Here is a 27,764-nt window from a genome sequence, read left to right on the forward strand (position 1 = left end):
GTGTTAATATTTATGTAATTATGGACCGAAGATATACATCGGCATTTTTTTATACCAAAAAAACAAACAAGCGAAGTCGTGTCTAAAAAGTAGTTTATACATGTGACTTTACTTACATAGGTCCGTTATATTGATTCAATAAAATGCGTTTATAAGCTTGTAAAGGTAATGTATCGGACTGCCTCTTATAGCGACTGGTAGACCTATTACCTCGGTTTATAATAATGAATAAAACAACACGTGAAAACACCATTTATTTTATAACTAAGTCTGTTTAGTACCATGTATCTAACGTCTATGTCTTGACTCTTGATGAGTGAACTAAATGTGTTTTCATTTTCGTTATGGAAGGGAGAGCTGATTTTGCAAGCATCTAATATGAATGACTCTTTACTTTTTTGAGGGTAAATTCATAAATAAGTAAGGGCTAGGACACGGTGGCGAAGTGGATGATAAACGACGCTGAGCCGGCGCCTCGGCGTCGGCCGCTAGCCGCGAAAAAGACTACTGTCATTTTGACTGATAGTAAAATAATGCCAGAGTCATGCTCCATTCTGCATGCCAAGAGCTATTGTGATTCCCTTTGTGACCCAACTCTTATTACATAGGTCGTATAAAGGCTGATCGTCTAAGAATGCCTTTTGACTAATATATGATCACGTTATCATGATGAGAAAGTTTGTATTTTGAACGTATGAATAATATTTAGTTATTGATTTAAGTTTCATAAAATTATTCAACCACCATTATAGAAACACAAATAATCATTTAGTAAGTTTATGTTAATACTCATATTATAATAAAAATATTACGACATTCGCAAGTAACTGATGAAAAAAAAATAGAGGAAGCTATTTTACCTTGATGAATTATTTATTACATGGTTTGTTTCTCTCCGATATTGGGGTTAGAGTAACGTAATATACGGGTGAAACGAAAAAAGACATCTACTGTTGCTATATATATATCAAACATTAACGCTATGGACTTTTGATGTAAGATGAAAATAATAATAAAGTTTCCATTTGACGGTCTGCAGAATGTTACTCATACGTTACCTTAATGTGCTTTTAACTTTTCCACGATATTAAAGTATCTGTGCTGTGTTGTATACGATCGAAGGGTCGAGCGGGAAATAACTCGGAATTTATTTAATAGAAATCTTCTTTTAATTTTTAACAGCAATAAAAAACACTCTATATATATTTCTTTTACCGATTTCTAATATTTTCGTTTTCATACCACGAAACTAATAATGTAGTTTTCCTTGTCGATTAATTGAATAACAGAAATTATTATATATTGCTCGTTTCCTACGTGCTGTTATTGTTGATTGTTCAAAATCAGTGTTTCAACGGGAGACACCGAGCACTGCGGACGATAAAATATAAGACAATTGATTGTTGATATTGCAGTCACGTTGTTCAGTTACTATTTTCACGTCTGACGTAATGACGTTACCAACAAAGTTATATTTCTTACGTGACCAGTTACACACTGCTATACCGAAGTTGATCTACTTTCGATGATTTCTCATATAAGAATCAATAAAAGAAAACGAAACTCATTTTAAGAGGTTGAGTTTTTTTTAAATGAATTAGCAAGAAATAGCCCGATAATTGTGTTAATAAATATTGTTAGAAAAGTAATCGTCACGCCAATCAAGACAAATGGCGTGTATGAAAGAAAGAAAGAGTTCTACATACATATGTCTACGTCTCACTGACACGAGCTGTGAGTGATTGGCAATATCGCGTAAAACATTGTTGAGAGACGTTTTTCTTCGGGCCGGGAAGTATCGATATACACGTGCCTTGCATATCAGATAGAGAATATAAAGTAGGATTTACGTTGATACGTACATACATTTATTTCTATATACATACCATAGCCATAATAATAAAATATTATAAAATATGTTTACGTATAAAGATAGGGGGAAAGTTTTCCAAACGTAGTTAAATTACAAAGGTAAATATATATAACATCAATCAATGAGCAAAATTATTTAAAAAGTTTAGGTATATTCGTATCGTAAATATATTTTTCAGCGCCATTTTTGTTTAGAAAAACGTATATATAGGCATGGAGGAAGTGGCATAGTGTAGGCGTCACCTGTGATGAATGGCGATGTCCGTTTCACTCGCGACGCGAATATTTCATTAAGCGAGCTTTTGCGGAGCCGCGCTATGCGTCATACGGTACATACGAAGTGGCCGCGTCAACACTGATCCACTAAGCTTAGCATAGAAATTAATAGGTAAACGCATATAACCTGCGACTATGCGACAAACACTGCAGATAAAATTTAGAACATGTAACATGAGTTTTTATGAGTTTGTTGTTATTTTGCAGAACCGCCTTTGCATAAACCGACTATTATTCAATACGCATACACTTTTAATTAATTTTATCGTCATCTATTTTTTTCTGTAAGCGATATACAAGTACAGAGAACATTTTATTAAAAAAAGTTTTTATATGAAATAAACAAAGTATAAACTGAACAACTAAGTATATATATGTATACGTAAAAACGTATAAAATGTATATAGTCTTAGTCAGTGACGCGAAAAGATCCTTGTGTGCTTTTAAATTCTAAAGAGTTCAAAGAAATAACTTACGTCTTGGAAGGTGCCCAGCTCAGAGTAAGACGAAGTTTGGTATTTGCGGAAGGTACAAGGAGGGCGGTGCGGGTAAATAGGGGGATGCACGTACCAAATTCTAACAGGCAAATCTTAGCTAACTCTCTTCGGGAGTTTATTACTTTACTCATATGTACACAGTTCGAGTGGGTGTTCGCGGTCTAGGCGCGACCGGCAGAGGCGTATTCCCCTCGGTCCATACTTCTCGGTTCTCGCCTCTGAATTCTTTTCGAAAGAAAACACTTTGACATTTTCACTGTATTCCATTTGTGATATCCCAATAGATCAAAAGAGTATCGTATCTTTAAGAAAACTCAACGCTGTTGATACGATCTTATACATAATATTCGTACTCGTAAAAATATATACTGACAGTTTTGTAACGGACATATAAGGTGTACACACACACATCTTTATTAAGAGACTGAAATAATTTATATATTATTTCTCTAAGGAAGGATATTTCATTGAAGAGAAAATCTTTGTAATGTAGTATTTAATTAAAAACGAGAAATAGGCGAAAGCTAAGGTCAATTAGTAAGTGGATTTATGTTTAGGGATATTAAAGCTCGTAATGAATGAAGACAACAACAGCTATAAAGAAGACGAGGCCAACTCGGGTGATTAAGTATCTCATTTAAATGCAGTCTCCCGATGCGGACGTCTTAAACGCAAAGGGAACGGCACTCGCGGAAAACGGAAGACGAGTCTCTTCGCAAAAGGAAGGAGAGAGGTATTTAAATTAGCGTAGTCGCTGAAAAAGTGCACTAACAACATTAGCGAATGGAACAATGGTAGAGCACACAAAGGAGCGGAACGCCCAGACAGAATGGCTACGCGCTTACAGTTTGTGCGGCGCGGGCACGTTACTACTACAAGTACATACCGACACCCGCATCCGCGCACAATGAACCGAACTTACACTAATGAACCTCTGTATCTACTGAGGAGAAACTACTTCGTTCGGGAATTAAGAAAAGAGAAAAACCAATACATTAGGATTAAGAGCATTTATATTCGCCTTATATATCAAAAATCATTCTTAGGAAATTATCTTTACAACATATGCACATAAAATCAAAACGTTTATCTTTTTTGTGCCTTCGCAATAAAACATTGAAAAAGTTCTTCATTATATAGTATATGCATAATTAATTTTATCTAAATTGATAAAGATTCATAATTAAATAACTGTCAAATAAATTAAGACAAAATACGCAACAGGAAACTTTAGATTACAGCAATGCACTTAGAGGTGCTCTTTAATTTATTTCCCGTTTCCAAAGTTAGGAAAATACGATATTCTCGATTCGTAAATCGTAGTCTATCTCAACACTGTCTGTATTTTATGGCTGTTGATGATAACTTACGGCTCCATTTAATCCACTTTAAGAATACGGACATCTGCCGGCTACGTTTAAACGGTTACGGGTATTTCTTTAAAGATCGAGTTATAAATACAAAGATAATTGCGATTTTATGAACCACATCTGAATATTTTATCTACTTTGATTACATATTTCTTTTTCCTTATATTTTCTTGGATTTATATATTGAATGGCTAATGAAGATAGAACACGCGAAAACCGAAGATTGCGGGTTTAAATTCGGATAAGCAATAAAGAGTTTTTTTAATGTGTAATTTGTTTTATAGTTCATGTGGTGCTCGGCGATTAAGAAAAACATCGCCAAGACATTGCATGGTTCTGATAAAGATCAGTCTAATGTATTGTAGGAGTATTGAAGATAATGCTTCAAATAATTTCTTAAAGACGAAAGGAGGTATGTGTAGGACCTTCTCTCGTCTTTAGGAAATGGCCCATCCACTGGCCACTTGCTGAATATTTCTCTGCCTATTATGACGATCAATGAAGTAGGTTTGTATTGTATTGTAAACGAGGTTATTTATTGTTCGTTATATACATTTAGGTTTATGTTTTTGCTATATACATTTAGCACGAATAAGATGGAGCCATTAATCAGGTTTAACAGTCGTTACTTTGCTGTTAATTAAGCGTTTATTTTATTAAAGAGTAATCAAAAACATACGATAACCGATACACGATGGAATAAGAAAAAAAAACACTAATTTATATTGTATATCATTTTAGATTTCACGAAGTTTATAGTCCAAATGAAAAAGTCCTACTGGAAGACAAACACATCTCGCTACTCTTTCTAGTGCGTATACCGATTAACATTACCAAAAAAACACGTATATTTGTTTATTTAACTATAAACTATTTACGTGTTAGTTGTCACTAACACAAAAAATTATGCTTATTTGGAATAAGAACTCGCGATGGGATCTGCATGTAACTGATGGTACTTGGACAACTTCGCCGATAGCCAAGAAAGCCAAGAAGTATAAACGTCTCATGATCATTGTAACATTCTTTATACACTCGTGACAAAATGTTTACGTAACAAAACGTATAGCAATTGATCATAAAGTGCAATAAGCAAATTGTTATATGAGTAAATATTTATTTATAAGTTTAAATGTAGAAGAAATCAGCTTAAAACAAAACAAAAAATATTTATTCGAAGCACATATTTTCCATTTCAATATTTGTATTTGACATTTATATTTGTTTAATATTGTTAGTATTTCTATAAAAGCGATAGATGTACTACTATTATCCTATATTGATAAATAATTATATGTGATTATCTTGAGTCTTCTTGAACCGACATTGTGTTGTCATATAAAAAAACGTTAAGAGAAAAAAGCTTGACCAATTGTGAGTTCATAACTGTGCTATTTTTATATAACATTAATATGCTTTTGCCGATATTAAATAGATTATATAATAACTAATTGTTCAGCAGCGGTCTCAGTAAGTTTAACTCGATACTTAAAAATAATTAGATTAAGATTTGTTATTAACTTTTTTTTTTCCTTTTTCATATTTCACATGATATAAGTTTGGTTTATATACATTTTTACACTTGTTAGTTTTTTTTTTTTTAATTACCATACATTTAATTTTACTGTTTTATCTCTTTTATATATATGTTCACTTCCAGATTAATTATTTGTGGAAACTGTATTGGCATGTGTGTTATTTAAGGTTTATAAGTTTTATGTAATATATATAAAGTTTTATATTAAGTTTTATGTATATAATATAAAATATGCTGTTTGTTTCACTTACTAACAAATAAATAAATAAATAAACTATTGCAAATTAATTGGAATATAATTTTATAGTATTTTTTGTATTCGTTGATTTTCATGCGGGAAATATTAATTTAATTGTATAATATATATGTAAGCGAATGTAAGAAACATTGCTAAGCGACTGGTTTGTTGAACAATGCTGTATGTCCTTCTTTCGAATGTCAAATTAATAACGACAGAAAAAGATAAAACAATGTTTAACTAAGCAGCCGCTAGTCAAAGTTTATAAGTAACGCTTTATATTTGTAATTGACTTTTTGATTTGACAACTATATAAAATTCTATTGACTATATAACAATTGAGTTAATGGGAAGATGGTATTAGGAGGTGAAATTCGTAAATGACTGACAATAATAAGCACTCCGAGTATTGTTTCATTTAGTTTGTCATACTGTAAACATGAATTTTCAATTTTTGATTTTTAAAACTGAAATTGATATTATTAAAATGGAATATTTAACAACTGTTTTTTTCTGCACTCGTCTCGAAAATCTACATTTCCCACCAACGTTATATTAACATATATTTACTTTAATATTTTACAATAACGATCCAATAATTTTTTTTAAAAACGACTTGAATAAATTATTTTGATTTTATCAGTTATATTTTAGAACGTATAATTTTGTAATATATGTTAGTTTGAATATATTTAAATTATCAAATGCAACGTCGCCCGGCCTCAACAATATTGCTGGACTTGCATACTCCAACAAACTATTGGAATCAATTTCTAACTTAGCCTCCATTTGAAACCGCACAGTCGAACTGAATTAGATTGCATTAATGGCGAGATTCTACATCACGACGCCTCAGCGTTGCGGTCAGGCGATTCGATCTAAGACTTCCATATTTGAGGACGATTATAAAATATGCTGATGTGAAATTTATATGCTTCGTAGATGGTTACTTAAGTCCATTATATAATGAATTAAAACTATCCATAGCGGCTTATCGGTTGTGGAAAATTATAAAAAAATTGCAATTACGTCTTTATTGCGACCTGTTTATTTGATTACAAAAACACGACTATATTTAGCTGTCTTGTTTTGCTGTGAATATTGATTTTTCGACCGAAAACTTGCACATAGATACAATGGTGGGAGCACAGCAACTTTCCTAAAATTAAAATTCGGTTCGGCAATTTATATAGCACCTCTACATTACGAAACAAGTCTTCTACAAATTTTAAGCCTGTCTGCAGCTAAGATTTACGTAGCCACTCAGACAGGACAGTGCTTTATATTGTATTACGTTTTATTATGTTTTATGGAAATAAAATATGCGTTGGCTATTTACTAAGAGTCTTTTAATTAAAAAATAAATATTATTTACTTGTTTAAATATTAAGTAACACCATATTCTTATTTTTTATAAGTCACGCAATAAATAGTAAAAGTCATAATTATCCGCTTTATATTAAAAGTTTATAGCTAATGGAGGGTCTAAAATACTTTATGTAGGTTAGAGGCCATGTTTGAAAGTTGCGAGTACGACATTGTTAATCCAACACTACTGCCCAAACAAATTAGGAACAACATTAATATATTCTCTGTACCCGACAACTTTCCCGCAATAAGCAGAATGTATTAGTGTTATTTATCTTAGCTCATGCGCTAACAAAGTTTTAATTGCAAGCGCCGATACGATTTGCGTACAAATGAATTTATTCGCTGAATCCGCAGTGCATTCGTGTGCGAGCCGCGAACTGGTGGCGGTACAGTGCGAGTGCGGATTATCCGCGTGTGTAGAGCCGCTAATTGCGGGTAACAACGAGCAGGCCTCGCTCGCAACAACGATACTTTACAACGCCAATCAACACACGTTTTTTAATCATTTAAAATAACAATGCACGTATGTGAATTGCTATTTTTATGTAAGAATAATTAAGTTGCGACAAATAAGAACATAATAACCTTATATCAAATATCATCAGGAAATTTATAAAAGGGTATGGTACATGAAAGGGAGGGCTACGGAACTGGCACAGTGTTCAGTATTTGGCCAAACAAAAGGGTGATAGCGGTACGTGCGTAAATCAAACGTCGCACAATAACAGAGCCGCCCGCGACCACCCCAGCTCGTCCCCGGGCGCTACGCCACCGAGCCACCACGCCGGCCGTCCTTTCTAGTTTGAGTTGGCTTCGCTTCTATAAGCGACGTCAATGGTCGAATATAATAAATCTGCTACATAGATTTTTCAAACTATGAGTCTTTTTTCTTTAGGTTCGATGCCGAACTAGAATCACTTATATTTTCATCAGGTCCGCCTGATACTAACGTTTAGCTTAATATTTTTGAATCAAAAATTTAATGCATACATTTTCCTCCTGGGTAACTGAGATAGTACATACTTATTTCATCGATCATATTGAAATTTGTGCCTCTATGAATATTATTTAAATTAAGTTTTTAATTCTTTCGAAACCTTCAAAAGATATGGCGCTAATCATCTTCCATACATTATACACAATATTCAGACTACGTACTAAATGATTGCATAAATAACATTGTTTCGTCATTATTCTTATTATGTAACTTACGAGATTATTGAATTTTATTAAATACATTATTGTGATAGATATCATACCTCGGATATAGAATACTTTTTTCCTTTTTTTTAATCAATACGCGAAACAGTATAGAAGTTTTATACAATAACCTAAGCCATACAATCGCAATATCTACGTAATTCGTATCATATTGCCTCCATCGAAGCAGTGGGGATTACAATTCTCGTTCGGACAGTACGATACCATCGCACTTTGCTCCATTCGCTGCAATTAACGCGGTACAATGACCATATAAATCTCATCTGAATACCGTGTTCATTCTATAGTTAACTACACGTATAGAAGCTCGATACGTCTGGCAATTATTGCAACAAAAGTTATTCAAAAGTTAGTTATAGTCTATGATCATAGGAATAGAGGGTATTATAATTATCGTTGAGCCTGTGCGGATCTTAAAAACAAAGAACAAAGATGGATGGTAACGACGAAGTAAATTATTTGGGCGCGCTTCTGGGATCGAGAGCTCTGCTTAATCTTACCTATACGTCTTTAGCCGAAGAACAAACAAGCCGCGAGCTGAGATTATGCTCCGAATAAATCAATGTTACGACGCGTTAAAATATTTAAGCTCACGATTAATGCTGGGCGCGAATGCTCGTCTTATCGAAACGAACCGCACTAGACACAGCTGCTCGAGCCAACGTGATCGTCGGATTCAGCGACAAATTAATCACGACAATCCGCGAAATATTTTCAAATACAACAATAACATTGCAAGAGCGTTTACTTTGTTCTTCTTCAATTTCAAAAGAAATTTCATCGAAACAACTTTTCATTATTTATCGTATATACTAATAAAAGTGAAATATCTATTTTTATGATATTTTGCTAAACTAAGCTAGTGCTTTTGACTTTACTAGCATGGTTTAACATACATTGGGTAAAAAGGTTTTATATATATATTACATAAATATGTATACATAAAATAGTTGATTGTCGAGAATAAAACAGAAGACAAAAATAGATTATGAAATGATGTATTTCGGCAATAAAATATAATTAAAAAGTTGTTTTAAATTTCAATAACTAATAATCTCATATAAACCGTAATGCGTGATATAAAATTTTGTGAAATCCCTATTTAGGAAGCTCATCACGAGTTAACAACGCTATTATATTACGGTTGGAAATTAACGTATAACTCGTACAAATGATCAACCGGAAGCTTATCAAGCCCCCGTTATATATGACGAAATTACTGTAGAAGTTTTACAAGGGCTCGTTAGGGCGGCTGTAACGATAACCGCACGAGATAACTGTTTCTAATCAGACGTAATGACGCAGAGCCTCGCTCTCTGCATGACTCGATGCTAAACACGATTTTCGATTACATTTCACGTAATCGCATAATCAAATTGATCAAATCAAATTTTCATAATATTCCTTAATTTTCATTGAACAATAAATATCATTCAAAATATAACTAATCAAGAAGATGCAAAAAAATAATGAAATAACAGTAATTTCCCTCACTAATAAAGTGAAATGAAACTAAAAAAGTTTTAACTCGACCTCTTCGGTAATAAATATTCAAAGTTGCTGAATTAAATTACGTTCAGATTTTTATTAAGAATTCCGTGAACCGAAGAGGATGGATACTTCTGATATAACGATATACTGGCGGAAGTAATAAAATAAAACGATTTTACATCTCTAGGGGAAACGAACGTTTTTGTCGAATGGGAAAAGTCGCGAGCGACTTCTCATTTCGCGATAAAATCGGGAACGTTTTACGACAATCTTCTATTCGATTACCATTAAACAACAATCTTAAAAAAAAACTTTTTTACCGATCCAAGTCTTAGTGCTTGCGTTTGTTCGGAAAAGACATTAAGGTTCTTGCTTACGTCACGTTTTTCTCGCAGTGCCCTAATTCACGAATTATATATATATACAAGTTTTTGATAGGAAATCTCCAAATATATAAAAGTTATTTGAAACATATGTTACATTTTATGTCCTTCCGAAACCATTTTGTTATATTCGTGATAGATTTTTAAATTACGTTTTTACTCAATGTTCTTCTAAGTCATTTAATAAATTTATATAATAACATTAATAATAAATATACTATTGGTTCAGTAGTTTTGTCGTAATGTACAGATAGACGGAGGTACTTTCAGTTTTATAAAACAAAAAATGATTTAAATATTACTCATACAGTTCTGATTCCAAGAGTGGTCCTAGGAGGTCACATAAAAAACCAAAAATGCTGTTTGAGATGACCGCGACTCTGGTCCGTCATACAATGAACTGGTCACGTAGTCGCATTTCGCATTATTTCCCTAGGACTCATCACGTGACTTGAATAATATTCTTGGTCACCGCTACTCCGGGCTTGCTGGACCCTTCACAAATAAACCGCTTTACGCACGACTCTCCAGCGGAGATTCATTATTCTACGAAACTTTTGCTCACTGATTCATAAAATACGTTTACTTTCCTTTATATTAAAATAGATGAGAGTTACCTTTGCGTAGTACTCAAAAATTAATTTTAAATATGTTATATATATTTAGTCTTTTAAGTGTTTGAAATGATCAGCATGATCATGGTTGATAATATATAAATTATATTTATTTCAAAAGGTTTTTAATTATTAATAAATATGTATACAACCAGTATTACATACGACCTTAAATAGCAATGATGCTCTAAGTATTGTATTTTGTCACGGAAGAATATATAAAAAAGTAGCATAAAACGCAGAGATAATTTAAATATATTGTTCGGGTAATGTGTACATTCGTATGAGTTTGGGAGTAATAAAGACGACACATGAGCCTTTCTACCGGCCGCGGCATTAGACGCGTAGCAGTTTATTGTGCGGCAGGCTTGCTCATAACTACCCATTTTCCTAGGGATAATGACGGACAACAAGCGACGTTATGTTTATTTCAAAGTCCCCCGAATAAAGGTCTTACAAAGACGCGTATCCTTAAAACAACTCTGACACTAGGCAAGTAGTAATGCAATACTTATTTGATAAGCCACTTTAAGACATTTTGATATATCGAGTAGTTTATTTCAAAATGCTAATCGAGCGGAAAAAATAAATACAATTTTTCTTTTTTCTTTTTAAAAACAATCTCGTTGAAAAGTTACCTTGGATTGCCTCGAAGCGCAGCGTGGTGCAAAGCGTTAAATCCATTGTTGTTCGTGAGTGTCATATCAGCCCCGTGGTCCAATAGTAAAGTCAATATGTCGTCGCGCTTCTTCGATATAGCATCGTGCAAAGGCGTGTCTCCTTCAGAATCCTACAAGAGAAAAACGGTCTTTTATTTCAGTGTTATTTTAAAATATCAAAGTATTAGGAATACGCTATTGTCATTTTATCAGCTCGATTACAATAAGCATAAACTGATGACGGCATAAGACATAATTGTAGAATTGATGACGTGTAAAGGATTTGGAAACCCGCAACCTAGTTCCTTGCGTCAGCTGTGAAGAGCATTATGTCCCTGAATTATAAAGCATCGCCCGTCTCAAGTATCGAGACAATTTTCAAAAACATCAAACCACCCGAATGAATAATTGAGGCGGCAGAGAAGGTATTTAGGGCGTGGATTATGGAGACTTGCATAATTTATAAGCGTCTCAGAGTAGTTAAAACAAGCGGCGTAAGGCGAACGAAGAGATCAGCTGCGGCGCGGTGCGTCTCCCGTAGCCCAGGAACAGGCAAAATCTAAAATGGTGTCGAGTCCGTTGTGTAGGAGCGACGCAAAAAGCGCGGCTACTGCGTCATTATCATAATCACCACCGCTACGTGCCACTACGGTGCCGCCCAAGCCGTTTCGCTTTGTGAGCGTGCATTAAGAGAGCCGAGCGTTGTGCTCTGTCATTCCACAATTAATTTGCAAGATACCGTAAGATGAACGATTTTCCTTCTGCAGTACTGTACAAAATGAATATTGCATTCTATTTTTGCATTTTTGTCATTTTTCATGTAATATACATGAAGATTGTACATTCTAATCCGGGCAAGCATCAATGAATTTTCATGGGATTAATTTGTCTTTATAATTTATTTCGTGCTTGGTTGTAAAGGAAAATATCATATGAAAACCATGTGATACTGCCACATTTGTATCCACCAAACCGCATTGGCTTCGCCCCGACAGCACGACGGATTAAGCTCTTTCTCAACTTTCTCAACTTTGTTAAAAAAAGTGGACGCTTATCCCAGCAGTGGGATATTTACAGGCTGTTGCTTTACTTTGCCTAAATCATTATGATTATTAAATAGTTTTAATTGATCGAACTGGTAACATAAATTTGGTTGCGCTCATTAAAATTTCTGATATTATACCTCATTTTATGCGTTAACTACAGTTTATCGCACATAATATTTCTACTTTTACAAATGGTGAAACGTATGACACAAACAGCAGCTAACGTCAGTAGGCAGTAATTCAGGGGAAGCTCAACCGCAGCGTCAGAGTAATTCCGCACAGAATAGCAGCATTAAATATTAATCCTATTGGCATATAGATGGCCATTACGGCCTGTAATTCATGCTTTGGTACAGCCGTGTGCTTTACACGCCATAGCTAATTATTTAATTGCTGACGTAATCTACCATACTAACAAATTTTAGTAACGTGATTTTAGTAATGTAGAGTCATAAAACGTGTGTATTGCTATTTTTGTTATTGCAAAAGATAGATCTTCCATCTCCAAGTCAACGGCTAAGGTAAAATAAGCGCTGAGAAGAAATAAGAAATTTGATTTACGTGGCAATATCCGCAGGTGCACATGAGCTGCCCCCCTCGTCGACGACACTGGTACGTGCGCGTCTTACCTTACGAATATTATAACACCCGAGGCGGCCCGTAACACACTCGTCTAGAAATTTTAAATTAAAGCTACAACGTTTCAACTCTCAATCACCATTTTTATGAGGTTATAAAAATTGAAACTCAGTGAACTTCTGTCTGGTTAATATTTCATCGCTCAATATTAAACTGATTTGAGTATTCAAAACAAGATTCACGATAATAAAAGGGGTCATAATACAGTTAACATAAAAATAAAAGTAATGTGAGACTGTAAATTGTTTGTAAAATTACTAAACAATAAAGAAGCAAAACATTCAACAGTGACAAAACAAAACAACAAGATAATTACAAAAGAGATAAGAACAAAGCGATAGAGAATGGGCGACCGTAGAATGCGTAAAAAGCCATGAGGGTGAGGAGATAGCACGAACGTCAGAACAGATAGCAGACCACATTAATTTGTATTCGTATTAATAACATAAATAAATACTGGTGGTAGGGCTTTGTGCAAGCTCGTCTGGGTAGGTACCACCCACTCATCAGATATTCTACCGCAAAACAGCAATACTTGATATTGTTGTGTTCCGGTTTGAAGGGTGAGTGAGCCAGTGTAATTACAGGCACAAGGGACATAAAATCTTAGTTCCCAAGGTTGGTGGCGCATTGGATATGTAAGCGATGGTTGACATTTCTTACAATGCCAATGTCTAAGAGCGTTGGTGACCACTTACCATCAGGTGGCCCATATGCTCGTCCGCCTTCCTTTTCTATAAAAAAAAAAAAAAAAAAAAAAAAAAAAAAAAAAAAAAAAAAAAAAAAAAAAAAAAAAAAAAAAAAAAAAAATTCTAGTATAAAGGGGAGAAACCCCCAAAAATAACATAAAAAATAAGAATTCACTAAATCATAAGTTTTTGGAACTATTTTTACTCTACTCTCAGTTCTTGATTTTCCAGGCAGAATAATTAATAAACATATTAATTTCCTTCATATTTTTAAGAATTTTATGTTCATGACTGTTAAAATATTTTTGTAAAGTTGTAAAATTTATAAAAACCGCTACCTACTCTATTGTATTTATGTGTGTCAAGTCTTCTGAGTAAGGTTGTCGTAAGATTAATCTATGCAGACAAGGCTGGGTGCCATATCTAACGCCCTGATAAGACGGAAAGATACAATTTCACGACACGGAAACCCGCCCGTAACTATTTCTTGCACAACGAATAAATAATCGTTTGCCTTGGTATAAAGGTCAATCATTGATTAGGGAAAAAGAAAACAACTAATTGTTTAATTCCAAACCATTACGCCTAGTATTACGGGGGGATTATTCACGAACCATAGAGCACGGCGTCAGGGAGCGGCGCGCCATTGCAGTATGCGCTGACTTATGATGGAGGCACCAGCTCAGCCCACCCTGCGACGCCCGCGAATAACATACATTTACATCTAACTCACATTCGACCACGATTCATTACACACAAACACCTCTATGTACGAACGGACCCTAATTCTAGGCTCATATTTTCAAATGCATTCACATATGATTAGCACCAAGCAATGGATGGAATTTCTAACTTTTTGAGTTTCTTTTTTTTTTTGTATAAATCATTCAACTTTTTTCAAAGAATTTTAACTTGAAACGCAGATGGCAACTATTATTATTATTTCCTATTTATATTATATATATACTTACGTACTTATTATATGTATACATATTATTAAATTGTAGAAATACGCATACTGAAAATATTTAAACGACGTGGTATTTATTTTTATTAATTGTTATTTATAGATATATAAATTAAAAGATAATTTTAATTACGTGGAAACCAAGAACTTATTCAGCGTCCACTGTAAAAATAAATTCATATTGGCATAATGGAAAGTTGCCAAATAGGAGTAATGTTCGGGGATAATTTTAAATTTATGGAAATCCGAGAGAAGATAAAATGTTTCGGGGGCGTTGGAATTCAGAGCGCGAGTTATTAACTAAGTGAATTAATTTGCCAATTCATATCGATAGCAATTATCGATTGGCTCAACGAGTTAAGTAGTGCCGGCTCTACGCTAGCTGGTACACCCTCATCAGCCGCCTTGATTGATTGTGCGGAATTAAGCCCCAGCGCTCCACATCAGTAGATATATGAACGTATCTCGATCAAAATAAATAAATACTAATATTTCAGCATACTTTTTATGTATAGAAGACGCATACAAATACAATAACTAATAATTTAATTAATATACATTTAAAACTAGCTAAGCTAAGCAGTATTATTCATTAAGCATATTAGCAGAATACAAACATTTAATCGATTTGAATATAGTTTTTAATAATTTTATATCACTTAGGAATATCAGACAAAGAATAATAATAAATAACACATTAATAAAAAATTAATAAAAAGGTCGATGGGCAGATCTGACAGCAGGCATTGGAATTGTAGGAAGCATTGGCCGTTCTTTATGTACAAATGTGCTGCCAGCCATGAATGAAAAACATCGTGAGGAAACTTGCATGTGTCTAATTTCATTGAAATTCTGCCACATGTGTATTCTACTAACCCGCATTGGAGCAGCGTGGTGGAATCAGCTCCAAACCCTCTCCTCAAAAGGGAGAGGAGGCCTTAGCCCAGCAGTGGGACATTAACAGGTTGTTACTGTTACTGTACTGTTACTTGTGCGTGTAATTACACTGGTTCAATTAGTTGATCATTACAAAGGCTTGCCAGTTTGTGGTAGAATAAGAGAAGAGTGCATGATGCAAGTATCTAATTAATAACAAGCATAATGATACTACCATTTAAGAAGGTTACATATATAACAATCGACTACATTGCTATCATGATTAAAGCTCTTGCATTTAAGCTTCATAAATAATATTTGGCAAACATTGTATCTCAAGTGAAATCCGTGTTAATTAATATTTATTGTTTATCCAGAGCTCTTAACAAATAAAGATAGAAAAGTCAGTGTGATAAAGTAGGTCGTTTCATAAATACCGCAGTCCATTAGTTGCCCAATATCTCAACCACGCAGTTCTTTGTTATTCTAGGAGCGCGGCCACGACGAGCGCTTTGCTTTAGATATTGGAAAACGGTAATGTACTCGGCGAGATTTAGCGTTGAACACCCACCGCTGTGGTTCACACTCTAAGCTGCAGTTCTTTAGTTTAACAATAGAATTATATATAATAGCTTTAGGTAACTACATTCAAACTATTTAAGCAGATTATAATTGTTATGTGTTTTTGTATAATTGAACCATGTTGATTTGTTATGTCATAGCAAAGTACGGACTTTATCAGTGAAATTAAATATTGAAAATAAAACCTTTTTTGATATAATGGAATTGCTTTAAAATTTAACTGCATTTTTTTTAATTTGTATAATACTCAAATGTCAATAAAGTTCTTCATAAAGTGATAGATCCATCACCATTTGAATATTATTTGCGAAGAGCAGCATCTGCGGTCATACGATGTATGAGGCAAAATTTTTACGCGAAAGTTTGCTTTAAAAACTTTTGTTTATCTTAAACATAATCATAAATAATACAGTATTCGTAAATAAATTAGTAATAAACTTGTATTGCATTATATATATATGTGTGTGTCATTAATTTTGTAAATGGCTAGGCTTTACTATATACTTGTAGGTATAACGGTTGGTAAAATTTATAATAATTTGACCATGCACAAAACAGTATATTTCATTGATAACCGTAGTTTTTAAGTTAGTCGTGTTCTATGTCAAAAGTGATTAAGATTAGTTGTAGCGAACATCCAATTTTAGTTTCCAAAAAAGGATGATCCTTTTCATAACTGTAATTGTTGTGAGTTTTATTGATGTAAGATACCGAGTTGTTGGTTTTGTTGATACGCATAGTTGGCCAGTTGCTCACAAAATTAGACATTGTGTATACATAATTCGTTTATATTCAAAAAGGCGTCAAAAGCGCAATGTTTTACGGACCACCTAGCGATGTTAGTCGCTGGTTCTTTAGGCTGTGGACATCCCCACTCCTAACACGAGCTTTACGCTTAATTCGAAGGGTAATAAGGAATATAATTAATTCCTTAAAAAACGCCCACAGTTATTATGTTTTTAAAATATAAAACTGAAACGTAGTTGTATGAGATTTTTTCATCTATATACAAGCAAAAATTCCGATCAATTGGATAACGGGTATGGTAGGGTCAATGATACTCGATGCGGTGAGCGCTAGACCGAAAAACATGTCTGATTCGAACCAAGTTAAAGAAAAAAAAATTATAGTTAGCGCCCCTTGCTGTATAAAAACTCTTTCTTATACTTTAAAATTTTAATATTTTATGAAGGATGAGATAAACCAAGATGACGTGTACAGAGCATACCTGAACAAGTGGATCTTAAACGAACATTGCGGGTTCGAATAGAGGCGAGTGTTGCCAAGTTTATATGCACTTCTGAGTCCTTTATATGCCCTGCATGTGTCGGATGAAATTCTACCACGAGTATTCACCAGCCCGTATTCAATATGCTTGGTGATTTTTTTTCCTCAAGAGTATAGGAAGCCTTTGCCTAGCCGTGGGATATTTATAGACAGTTACTTTATACACAAAATAAAAGAAGTGAAAACATTGTTTCCTACCGCGGAACAAATAAAACGAAATAGCTATATCACGTTGTGATACTATTACTTTATTTAGTTTTTACATTTCAAACAAATATCTAAGCAGTAAATATTCCTGCTTCTCCCATCCTTCACAAGTCTACGCGTGCTGGCTCTCGTTGTCACGGCATGCGGGCCGGCAAGGCGTGGGCGGCTAGTGCAGAACTTTCTTCCCGACTGTACTGGCCGTCGTCGCGTTTGGACTCTACTAGCACTTACCATCAGGTGGAGTAGAATAATTTGACTTCGCGGAAGATATAAAAAAAACAAAATGCAATTATAAATTGGTGCTGGGTCTTTGTGTAAGCTCGTCTGATGTAGGTACCATCCACTCATTAGATATTCTACCGCAAAACAGAAGTACTTAGTACTGTTGTATTACGGTTTGAAGGGTGAGTACGTCAATGCAACTATAGACACGAGGGACGTAACATCTTGGACATAATTTAAGATTACCGTTAAGATTATTTGGTATTTATAAAATAAGTACACAAACACGTGAATCTATACAGATTTATTTGAATAAATTCCGTTAAAGGGATATAAAGTGTGGTGGAATGAATTTATAGTCGTAGGTTTTAGTCTGTCACTGTAATTCAGAGGCTCTCTCATTTAAACAATGAGAGGTGATTGGCGTAATCACTACGCTCAACCTGCGTGCCGGCGGGCCATAAACCGAGGCTTTATTCACAACACAAACATCCTTTACCAACGAGTAACTTGCTAATCGAATCTCAAAAGTCATGTCATGTGACGTAAATATATAAAAAAAAACACAAAAAAGTAAAAAAAAAAAAATAGAAAATAACAAGAACTGTAAATCTCAAACATTTCGATGACATAAAACTTTATAATTTCTTTCCCGCTTCTCAGAGTGCATGGGTTAGATTGATGAAGAGCCTAACTTTGAGCGCCTACTAAACTTCTGGATGAGATTAGCTTTTAAAAGTTATATAGGCTTGTAAAACCTAAATTGCTTTTAATTCAAGTTCCTAATTTACGAAGAGCAAAGTTTATTTGATAAAAGTTGAAATATAAAACGTTGAATATGTTTAGTTAGATGAGAAACCATGTTATTTGAAAATATTGTTTTTATTCAATAATTAAAATAAAATGATTAGAACATTATGTTATCGAAAAAAAATGTTGTTTGTTTTATTTCATCTGTGTTCATTGCAGACGTCGGATTTAGCCAAAAACACGTGACACGTACAATAACAGGACGCGTAAAATATTTGGGTCCGCATTTCCAATAACAATTTTCGAACTTTCAATAGTTACATAGTGAATGTTCGGAATGGGAAGTATTTATTAGGTGAATATTACCAGAAGCGAGTGTGCTACTGAGATTACGGTCCGGAAAGTATAGGGCTTTTTCTGACTATCGTCGTACGTGGCGCACAGGTGTCCGTAATGTGACACGAATCGAACCCCGGGTCAAAATAGCCGAGGCAGTAAAGCTTTGCATCAATATCTGCTTTTACCTTACTTTAATCCAGTCAGGGTAGAATCAAAAAATAATTGCAATAGTGATAACTTTAAAGAAAATGTTAAATTTCATATAGTTTTTTAATTCACATTTAAATCAAATAAAACATTTGGTCACAGAGTAAAATAAATAAGAAGCAAATAATTGAAATGAATGCATCCTATGTAATAAACGGTAATTGATTTTTTGCAAATTGTTTAAATTATTGCTTTTGTCGACATTGCGAAAAGGTTGCCAGTAATAAAATAAAAGTGAGGAGTGCAAAGAAAGGAAACATAAAATTTCAGGTGACGTCGGCCCTTCCATTAATTTATCGACAGGTCGTGGTAGCAGGCCATGAGGATAATATTTATGAACAAAAACGACGCAGCACGATTTTCATTAGTTAATTATTGGACTTAATAATTGTCAAATGACGATAGAACATTTTATTCTGTCATTATGAGAATTTCCTTGTCAATTAGAGCATAGCAAATTGAAAAAAAAAATGCTTCGTTAGCTTAATGATAACGTTATTAAAAAAAGATGAAATAGTATAACAATTTGAACAATCAACAGTACTCGTTCAATTACTAAATATGCAGACCATTTTACTAAAATTTTGCGATTTTTCCAATATTATTTTACCTTTTAAACATAAATTAATATGAGATGAAAATTTATAGTTTAATGTTGACGGTTTTTTTTAAAGGCTAAGTTACCGATATAGTATTATAAGCGAATCGATATCAATTTAAAATTTGGCATTTTGATAAAAGTAGTTTTCATGAAATTCAAAAGAGCGTTAACTTGTTCGAATAGAATATCATGTAACTTTATCCATAAATCAAAAACTTTGTTTTATTTGAGCATTCATTTGTTCTCGTAAAACATTTCAATGAATAACATAACAAGATTTGAGAATCAATTTCTATACGGCGAATTAGAAATCTAAATAGTTTTATTAGTTCATAATCATTATGTTTGTCTGTACATAGGTAATCTATATGGTTCTATTTGAACGGACTGCTTGGGTGAAATGAGCCTGGCGTCAGGCTAGTATCCGATGCGTAGCGTTTAACTGCGCTATCTCCGACCGAATTGGCACGTTTAATTGAACGCCTGTTTCAGCCATTAGTGTACGAGACAACAGTTATTGGCACTAGGCGGTCGTCCTGTTGTACATTTGTACGTACACTTTGAACATAGTTCCTAAACGGAGTCCAGAACATTTAAGGTGTTAAATTTACATTCAGACAGTCTGCGTGATTTAGCGATAACCGAACTATTTTACGTCCGTTCTATTTTTTTTTTATTAGTACTTGTAAATGATTTAAAAACATATATATGGTCGTAATATCGTAAAGTGCCTAAGCGAATGCGGCATTTTAGAAAAATATTTAAGAAAGATAATATAATATTCTTGCTAAATGTGACACGGCCAATAAATCCCATAATGGTGTCGTAAAATTTCGGTGGTATTATCTCGGGAAAAGCCGGCTATTTTACATTCACCTGCGAGGTTTCCCTCCTCATCCAATTTATGTTAGTGGGCACAAAACGAATGCTGACAAATGTGAAAATAAAATGAACATACGTTTTATCTCTACGCTCATGGAATCGAATTCCATCCTTGTTGGAAGAGTGAAGGGCGAGGCGTGCACAGGACGCGTAACCAACGTACCCTCTTATGTTACTATTTATCTCAAAGAATATAATTTTTTAAGTTTTTTTTTTAACTTAAACATTCTTGATTATAAAGCCTTTTACAAATTCACATAAATAAACATTTAAGTATTCTATAAAGTAGACAAATTGTATTGATCAATGGGTTCAAAGTCCATTAATTTCGTACTTGTATATTTGTAAATCTATTTCTTATGTATTTTATAAAATGTAATTTTATTTCAGCTTCGTTTGAAAGTATCAATGTAAAGATCGGTTATATTTTGGCATTACATAGTCCAGGAACTCACTACAAGTTATGTTTTAAGTTGTTTTTATATAGTAAAAACTTGAATTTCAAGACGCACAGCTACCTTGTAGTTTGTAGCTAACATTTATTATGAAAACGTCTTAAAAGTGTCCCTGGATTTTGCAACCACTCGCGTAGTTTCTACTTAGATACGGTACGGTTCGGTACGAGGGCGAACGAAACTAAGTGGAACTTTTCCCAGGTCGGCGTATATAAAAAGAATTTTAAAAGATATTCCAAGTTGCAATTTAACAAATAACGCTCTTAACTCGAAGATAAAAATATGTAACGTCGCGTTTGGATAGATAAATAAAATTATTTAATTACAGAACAAAATTATTATCAGAAATTTAGAATATAACATTTGACTACATAAAGCAAATCATAGACGCACTGTCTACGAAAGGCATCGAGTAAAGGACGACTTTTATCAAATGAAAACATAATTAACCAGCGTATTACGCATATATACTGACAATATTGATATACACAATTATCTAAATATATTTATGCAAGTTACACGTATATGTATGTAGTATATCAATGTTTTAAATAATTGTTTACATTTTACTAATAAAAATATTAAATACTCTTTCGAATCCTCGGTTACCTGTTTGACGTGATTATTATTTCATATGTATAACAGACGACGAGGTAGTAATATGTCCTTAATTTATAAGGGTTGCGAGATAATGAGAAGCAACGAACGATATTTAATACAGTTGTGTGAACAAGCACAGCCCACGTACTGATGAGTTGAATATAGCTCGACGCACTTCAGATAACTCTCGTATCATAAAACTTTGCCGCTATTTGCTACCTATAATTTGTCTTTGCAAAAGTTTGTCGCATCCGATAAGATTTCTCTTGAACTTCGTTCAAACTTGTTATGAGTATCCATATCTTGGTTTGTATTTTGTATCAATAAATCTTTCTACGTGTCAATAGACTCTTGTTTTATTTGTTCTACTAACCGTTACTCGTAACTCCGTCCACGAAAAGTTATTTCGTATTTTTTCTAAAAAAAAGCGAAAACCTCTAATTTGTTTAATTTTTATATTATAGAAAAAAATATTTTTTGCATAATTGTTTTTAAAAAGGAATAAAATCCTTTTAACACGAAAATTGTAGCATAAAATCTAAGTGTGCAATTCTAAAAATAATTCAAGTTTGATCTACATTAATTTAGCGTAATCATACAAAAGCGCTCTAGCGCGCGCTCGGTGAGCTATTTCCCATAGTCCCAGAGTAATTATACGGGGTGGTTCACAAAGGCCGAGGTCGTGGATGAGGCATTTCGGCGCGCGGCGCGGGCGTCGAGGCTCTGAACAGCCAGTAATGCATTACCGACGCTAACGCCTTGCAACTAACGAAATTACAATTATACTAAACTACATTAATCAGTTAATGAAATATTTACATGTACTTTATATATTAAGTAAATATTTTAATTTTACTAGTTGTACTAGTACTTTCTATTTATACCTATTTTGCTGTTTTTTTTTTTCAAATACACAATAAAAATAATAATAATAATAATATTAGCGAAACATAAATATAAGCATATTATCTTTGAGAACATGAGCTTTTCCTCCTATTATGAATATAATATAGTATTTATTATTATTATTGTAGTAGCAGCTGAAACTGCAACAGTTACCGTAATGAATATTTAGATGGCATTATTAAATACTTAAGAAGTTTAATTGAACGAGATGCAGAATCAAGTAAGTATACAATGAGTATAGAAATGGAAGCATATAAGAGGGTCGAGTTAGAACACGCGACGCCGCCGTTCGCCTAATGAAGCCGTAACGGAATGGGGGTAGGCAAACAGACACCGTCGCACTCGCACTGTCGCAGCTGTTGCAGCTGATAGCAAAATGCATTGTATTAAAATAACTTTAAAACGCAACGACATCAAAACATCTAAGACTATAGAAATATAAGGATTTTTTTTCTATCTAATAACTTTAATTATTTTTGTTTTTCAATTCATAAACATAATAACGTTGTCAAATTAAAACCAAAATATAAATTTACTACCAAATTATACAATAACCATCGGGTAATAAGCTCATATATTCGAGGTAACATCAATATGGATGATATAATTGTAACATTTATGTCTAATATATGTTTAACAGAACAAATATGTGTCATTCACAAAATACTGGCAAGCGAAAATGAGGCAAAGGGGAATATGTAGAAAGCTGATTCACATCACGGCGCGGCGTAAAGCAAAGATCGAGTTCGGAGCTTGCTGATGGCCCCCGTGCTGCTCGCCACAGTCCGTACTTATAATCTAATATTCGCAATTTACGAGGATCGCGGAAAGGGCCCACGGGGAGCTGTAGCACTGTCATCATGCCAACGTACCTGCCGGCTGCATTTACCCCCGCGTTAAGTCTATCGCTGTAGCTTTTTACGCTTTTTACGAGGCCAATGTTAGCGTACCTTTGAGGATAACGTTTATTTTTCGTGAATCAGGTGACACGGGTAAAGTAAACACGAAAGAACGGAGGATTACATGAAGTTATCTAACCTCGCTAAATAATTCAGCGTTTGTTTGTACAAAAACATTCAGTATATGTTATCTATTTGCTTTTACTATTTAAATTGTATTTTATTGTAACTATTTGCTTGATATTCCAGACACTCTTCATGATGCATGAAGCATGATTTTTAGTGATAAATACGTTATTAGTTAAGTTGATTCAGGATAAAATATTTGAGGAAAGATATGATAACAACGGAAACTGTTACTAAAGTAGAAGAGTATTATGTGACGCTTGAATAGAATAGAAAAGCTTTGCCACGGCGAGTCTTGTACGGATCTCGACACACTTAGGTTAATCTCCAATATCCGCGACGAGCGGCTTCCGAAACGCTATACATTACAGTATTATACAAAGCTGTGCAAAGAACTACAACATGCGAATATCGCGCAAAACGAAAAATTTATCGTTATTAAATATAACGTTAGAGGATTTACCGAGGCCACTATATCCAATCATAATTACATTTTTAACTATTATTCTCATGAATTGTAGTGAATCATAAACTTATATAAAAAAACGAATTCTTATTTAAAATAAAAAATATATAATTTATAAGACATGCCTCAGAACAAAAATTTCAAATTACACGAACAAAATTAAATAACAAGAGTACGGTCCGAAATAACAGGAAGAAAATGAAAATACAAAGGCGAAATACAACAAGAGGGACGACACAAAGCGACATATTTACTCAAATTTGAATCCGGAACGTGAGGAATCAGCAGTCTATTACGTGACCGTTAATAGCATTCTGCTGGAGACCAGACTTCGTACTACGTCGTAGTTGCTACGAGCCCGGGGCGGGAAAGATCTATAAATTACTGAACTGAACTTACGACAACTCGTTTCATACCGATAAGCTACGTCACAAAACAATACTGCAGACAAACGGTTATTTCGTTATCAGGGGAAAAATATATACGTATACGTAGATTTACATACATGTATTTATGAGGATAGAGAAATGTAATCTCAAAAAAAATTTAAACATTCGTGTCGTATTTTGAAATGTTATTTATATAACAATATTTTATAAAGCAGTAAAAATTGCAATCTATAAATATAAATCTCTGTGTAATATAAGACACGGCTATTCTTTCAATTTACACCACGTTCAAGGGGGGAGCGCTTCTGTACTTCTGATAATTTAATAAGGAAAGTTTATTGGAGTTAGGAAAACGTGCGTGTCTGGCACGCTCGCCGCAAAAAGCCGAAAACTTTGATTCAATTAAAACCGAGTGTTGTACCGAAGACGTAACAAATTTGGCAAAAAGTCCTCATCGTAGCTATGCTTGATGTTGAAAATAAAACACATTATATCGCGCTTCATATAATACCCATTTAATCTCGTTTTAATAGATATTTGAAACATTAACGAGAAATTAAATCAAACGTTAAGTCTTTAAGAGCCAAAAATCGGTCTGCCAAAAAACCTGCGACATTAACATTGGTTCGGGACATTTATTTTCATTTTATTTTAATTTTACTGGCGTATTTTATGAATTTTAATAGACAGCTCATACTGGACAGATTTTATGAACAAAAAAAGGTGTCAAGTCCGGTGGGACAGAGCCGCGTCGCCTGCGAAAGCCGCTGGTGGGGAATAAGGGGTGACGAGCATTGTTATGCAAATTGAGGTCGTTATTTCGCTACGAGTGAGGAAAGAGCGCGACAGCGACCGCCCTATTGCGCCCCGCGAGCACATCGCCCGCGAACAGCGCACCGCAACGCGGAAGACGCTTTGCATAATTGGTTATACAAGTACCTACATCGACACACTGAAATGATCTCTGCGGCCCGGCTCCTCTCAGCTCCCTGTGCTACTGTTAGGATCTCTTTACTATTCATGTAATTCACAGTAAAGTTTCAAACAACAAACTTTACTAAGCGTTAAATGATAAGCGTTCAATTTATTACCGGTGCTGTATTTATATAATAAAAGTTTTAGTTTTTAACTAGCAATAAGTAGCAAGTACGGAATTTTATATACATATATAATTGTAGGAAATCCTTGTTAACTGTAATAGGTTTAGTCTCAAAATCTCATTACCAGACTTTGTTTAAACGATATTTTCTAACTTTTTATTTTTTTTTATGTCGAAAACCGGTTATTTTCATAAAGTGTATCAGGTAAGAACGACGTTATACTGGTTATCATAAGCCTGCCTAAGATATTCATTCAAACGAGGCTGCGGGCGAAATATAATGGGAAAGAATGAACTGTTATCTTAGTATATATTATTTACAACCTTAATCGAATTTTTTATGACTTTACAAATTCGTTTATATATTGTTAGAGCTGAGTTTGTAAGATATTTTAATATTTAAAAAACTACACATAAATTTAGATTATTTTACATGAAACAACAATACTTGAAACTTATGATAACCAACGACTGGAGGAATTGGTTAGGGTTCAAGTTTTCCAATTTTTTAACAAGTAAGGCTTTTTGTTTTCTAATAACTAACAAATTTTAGTATCGCCGCATACTAAAACTATGTGTCTTATAAATAAATAAGAGTTTTGTTTGGGAACTATAAGCAATATTAAGAAAAATAAATTAAAATAATAAAACATTCACACAAATGTCCATTCCTGCATGCTGAATTTAAAACTGGTTTCGATTCAGTTGTCGACATGCTTCGGACGGACGGATTGACAACCAATCAGCGGCAAACTCACAGTCGAGTTGTGATAACTTTTCATTTCCAGCCACATCACTATTTTATGATGTTACTCCGTGTTATTGACAACATTTTTTTCTTATCATATAAATCAGATTTGTAGTTTAATTATGATTCGCAAAACTAAAATAGCTACCAGGTACATCGATTTTTGAATACAAATTTTATCCGTCAATCGTATGTCGCAATTGTATTGCGATAGCGAGAACACTGCGCTCACGACTGCAGCAAACTTTAAAGTATTGAATCAAATACTTTTCCTTTCACAATTACTAATTGAAATATTTACGACTGTAGTTTGTCGGATTTTTTTTCATTTACCTAACCGCTATTCATCTAAGGACTTTGAGGGTTCAATTGTTCATCTTCGATTCTCTATTGGACGGATACTACCCGTTTGGTGCATAATATACATGAGTCATGGTGACCCAGTAGATAAAATGCATAAACATTAAACGAAGATTGCGGGTTCAAGCAGCACTGAGTTTTTGTGTGATTAATTTATATTGATAATTAAGAGAAAACATATATAATTGTCATATTATGTATATTCACTAACTCGCATTCGAACAACGTGGTAGAATAAGATTTTTTTCTCATGCGGAGAGAAAAATTCAAATTGCAGATTCAAAATGTCAGGAAATACTGACAAGTCAATCATATTCTGAATTCAACAAACTCAAACCTCTATTTTGATAAGATAAAATGCACAATAATTACCTTATCTATAATAATAGAAGAAAAAATTCAAAGATATAAAAGTTTACAAACTCTAAAACATAATAATAGATTTACGTTAATGTTCTGACGCTTAACCCCGTTGGCGGTAATATTTCAACTGCTAATCGGTGAATTTTTTTTCTTGACTAGGTAAAATTGCTAAAGTTGTGGCCATCATATTCATATTTCTGCCCAAATTATCCAATATAATAAGTTTCAAAAGAGTAAGAGACGACTTTTAAAAGGAAAAGTTCTGCGAAAGCAAGTAATGGCTCATCCCGCTCACGATTTCTGCCCCTCAGGCGGAACAGGCGGACCGGCAGCGTCAAATAAGTTTCTAATTGCTTATATTACCAAGTTATATTCGCTCTTGAAAGTAATTAAGTCTTAAAGTTAAAACCACATTCACGTATTTCACCAAACTTTTAACAATTTTTCATGTCCAGTGTCAGAAGTTTTTGTATCGAAACAGAACATGATTTATCGAGTTACCTTTACATAACAAACCCATTCGGAGTTTT

The 27,764-nt window shown here is 33.8% G+C and overlaps 1 protein-coding gene across 1 annotated transcript in view; it reads right to left on the reverse strand.

Moving 5' to 3' along the window:
• The window catches only part of LOC126780903 (E3 ubiquitin-protein ligase MIB1), a 154,881-nt gene that overhangs the window by 95,376 nt on the left and 31,741 nt on the right, over positions 1-27,764 (reverse strand). Inside the window, exon 11 of the mRNA XM_050505592.1 lies at positions 11,509-11,660. Coding sequence (XP_050361549.1) covers positions 11,509-11,660 — 152 coding nt within the window. The remainder of the gene's footprint in view (positions 1-11,508; positions 11,661-27,764) is intronic.

The sequence above is a fragment of the Nymphalis io genome, chromosome 3 (assembly GCF_905147045.1).
Source record: "Nymphalis io chromosome 3, ilAglIoxx1.1, whole genome shotgun sequence".
Lineage (NCBI taxonomy): Eukaryota > Metazoa > Arthropoda > Insecta > Lepidoptera > Nymphalidae > Nymphalis > Nymphalis io.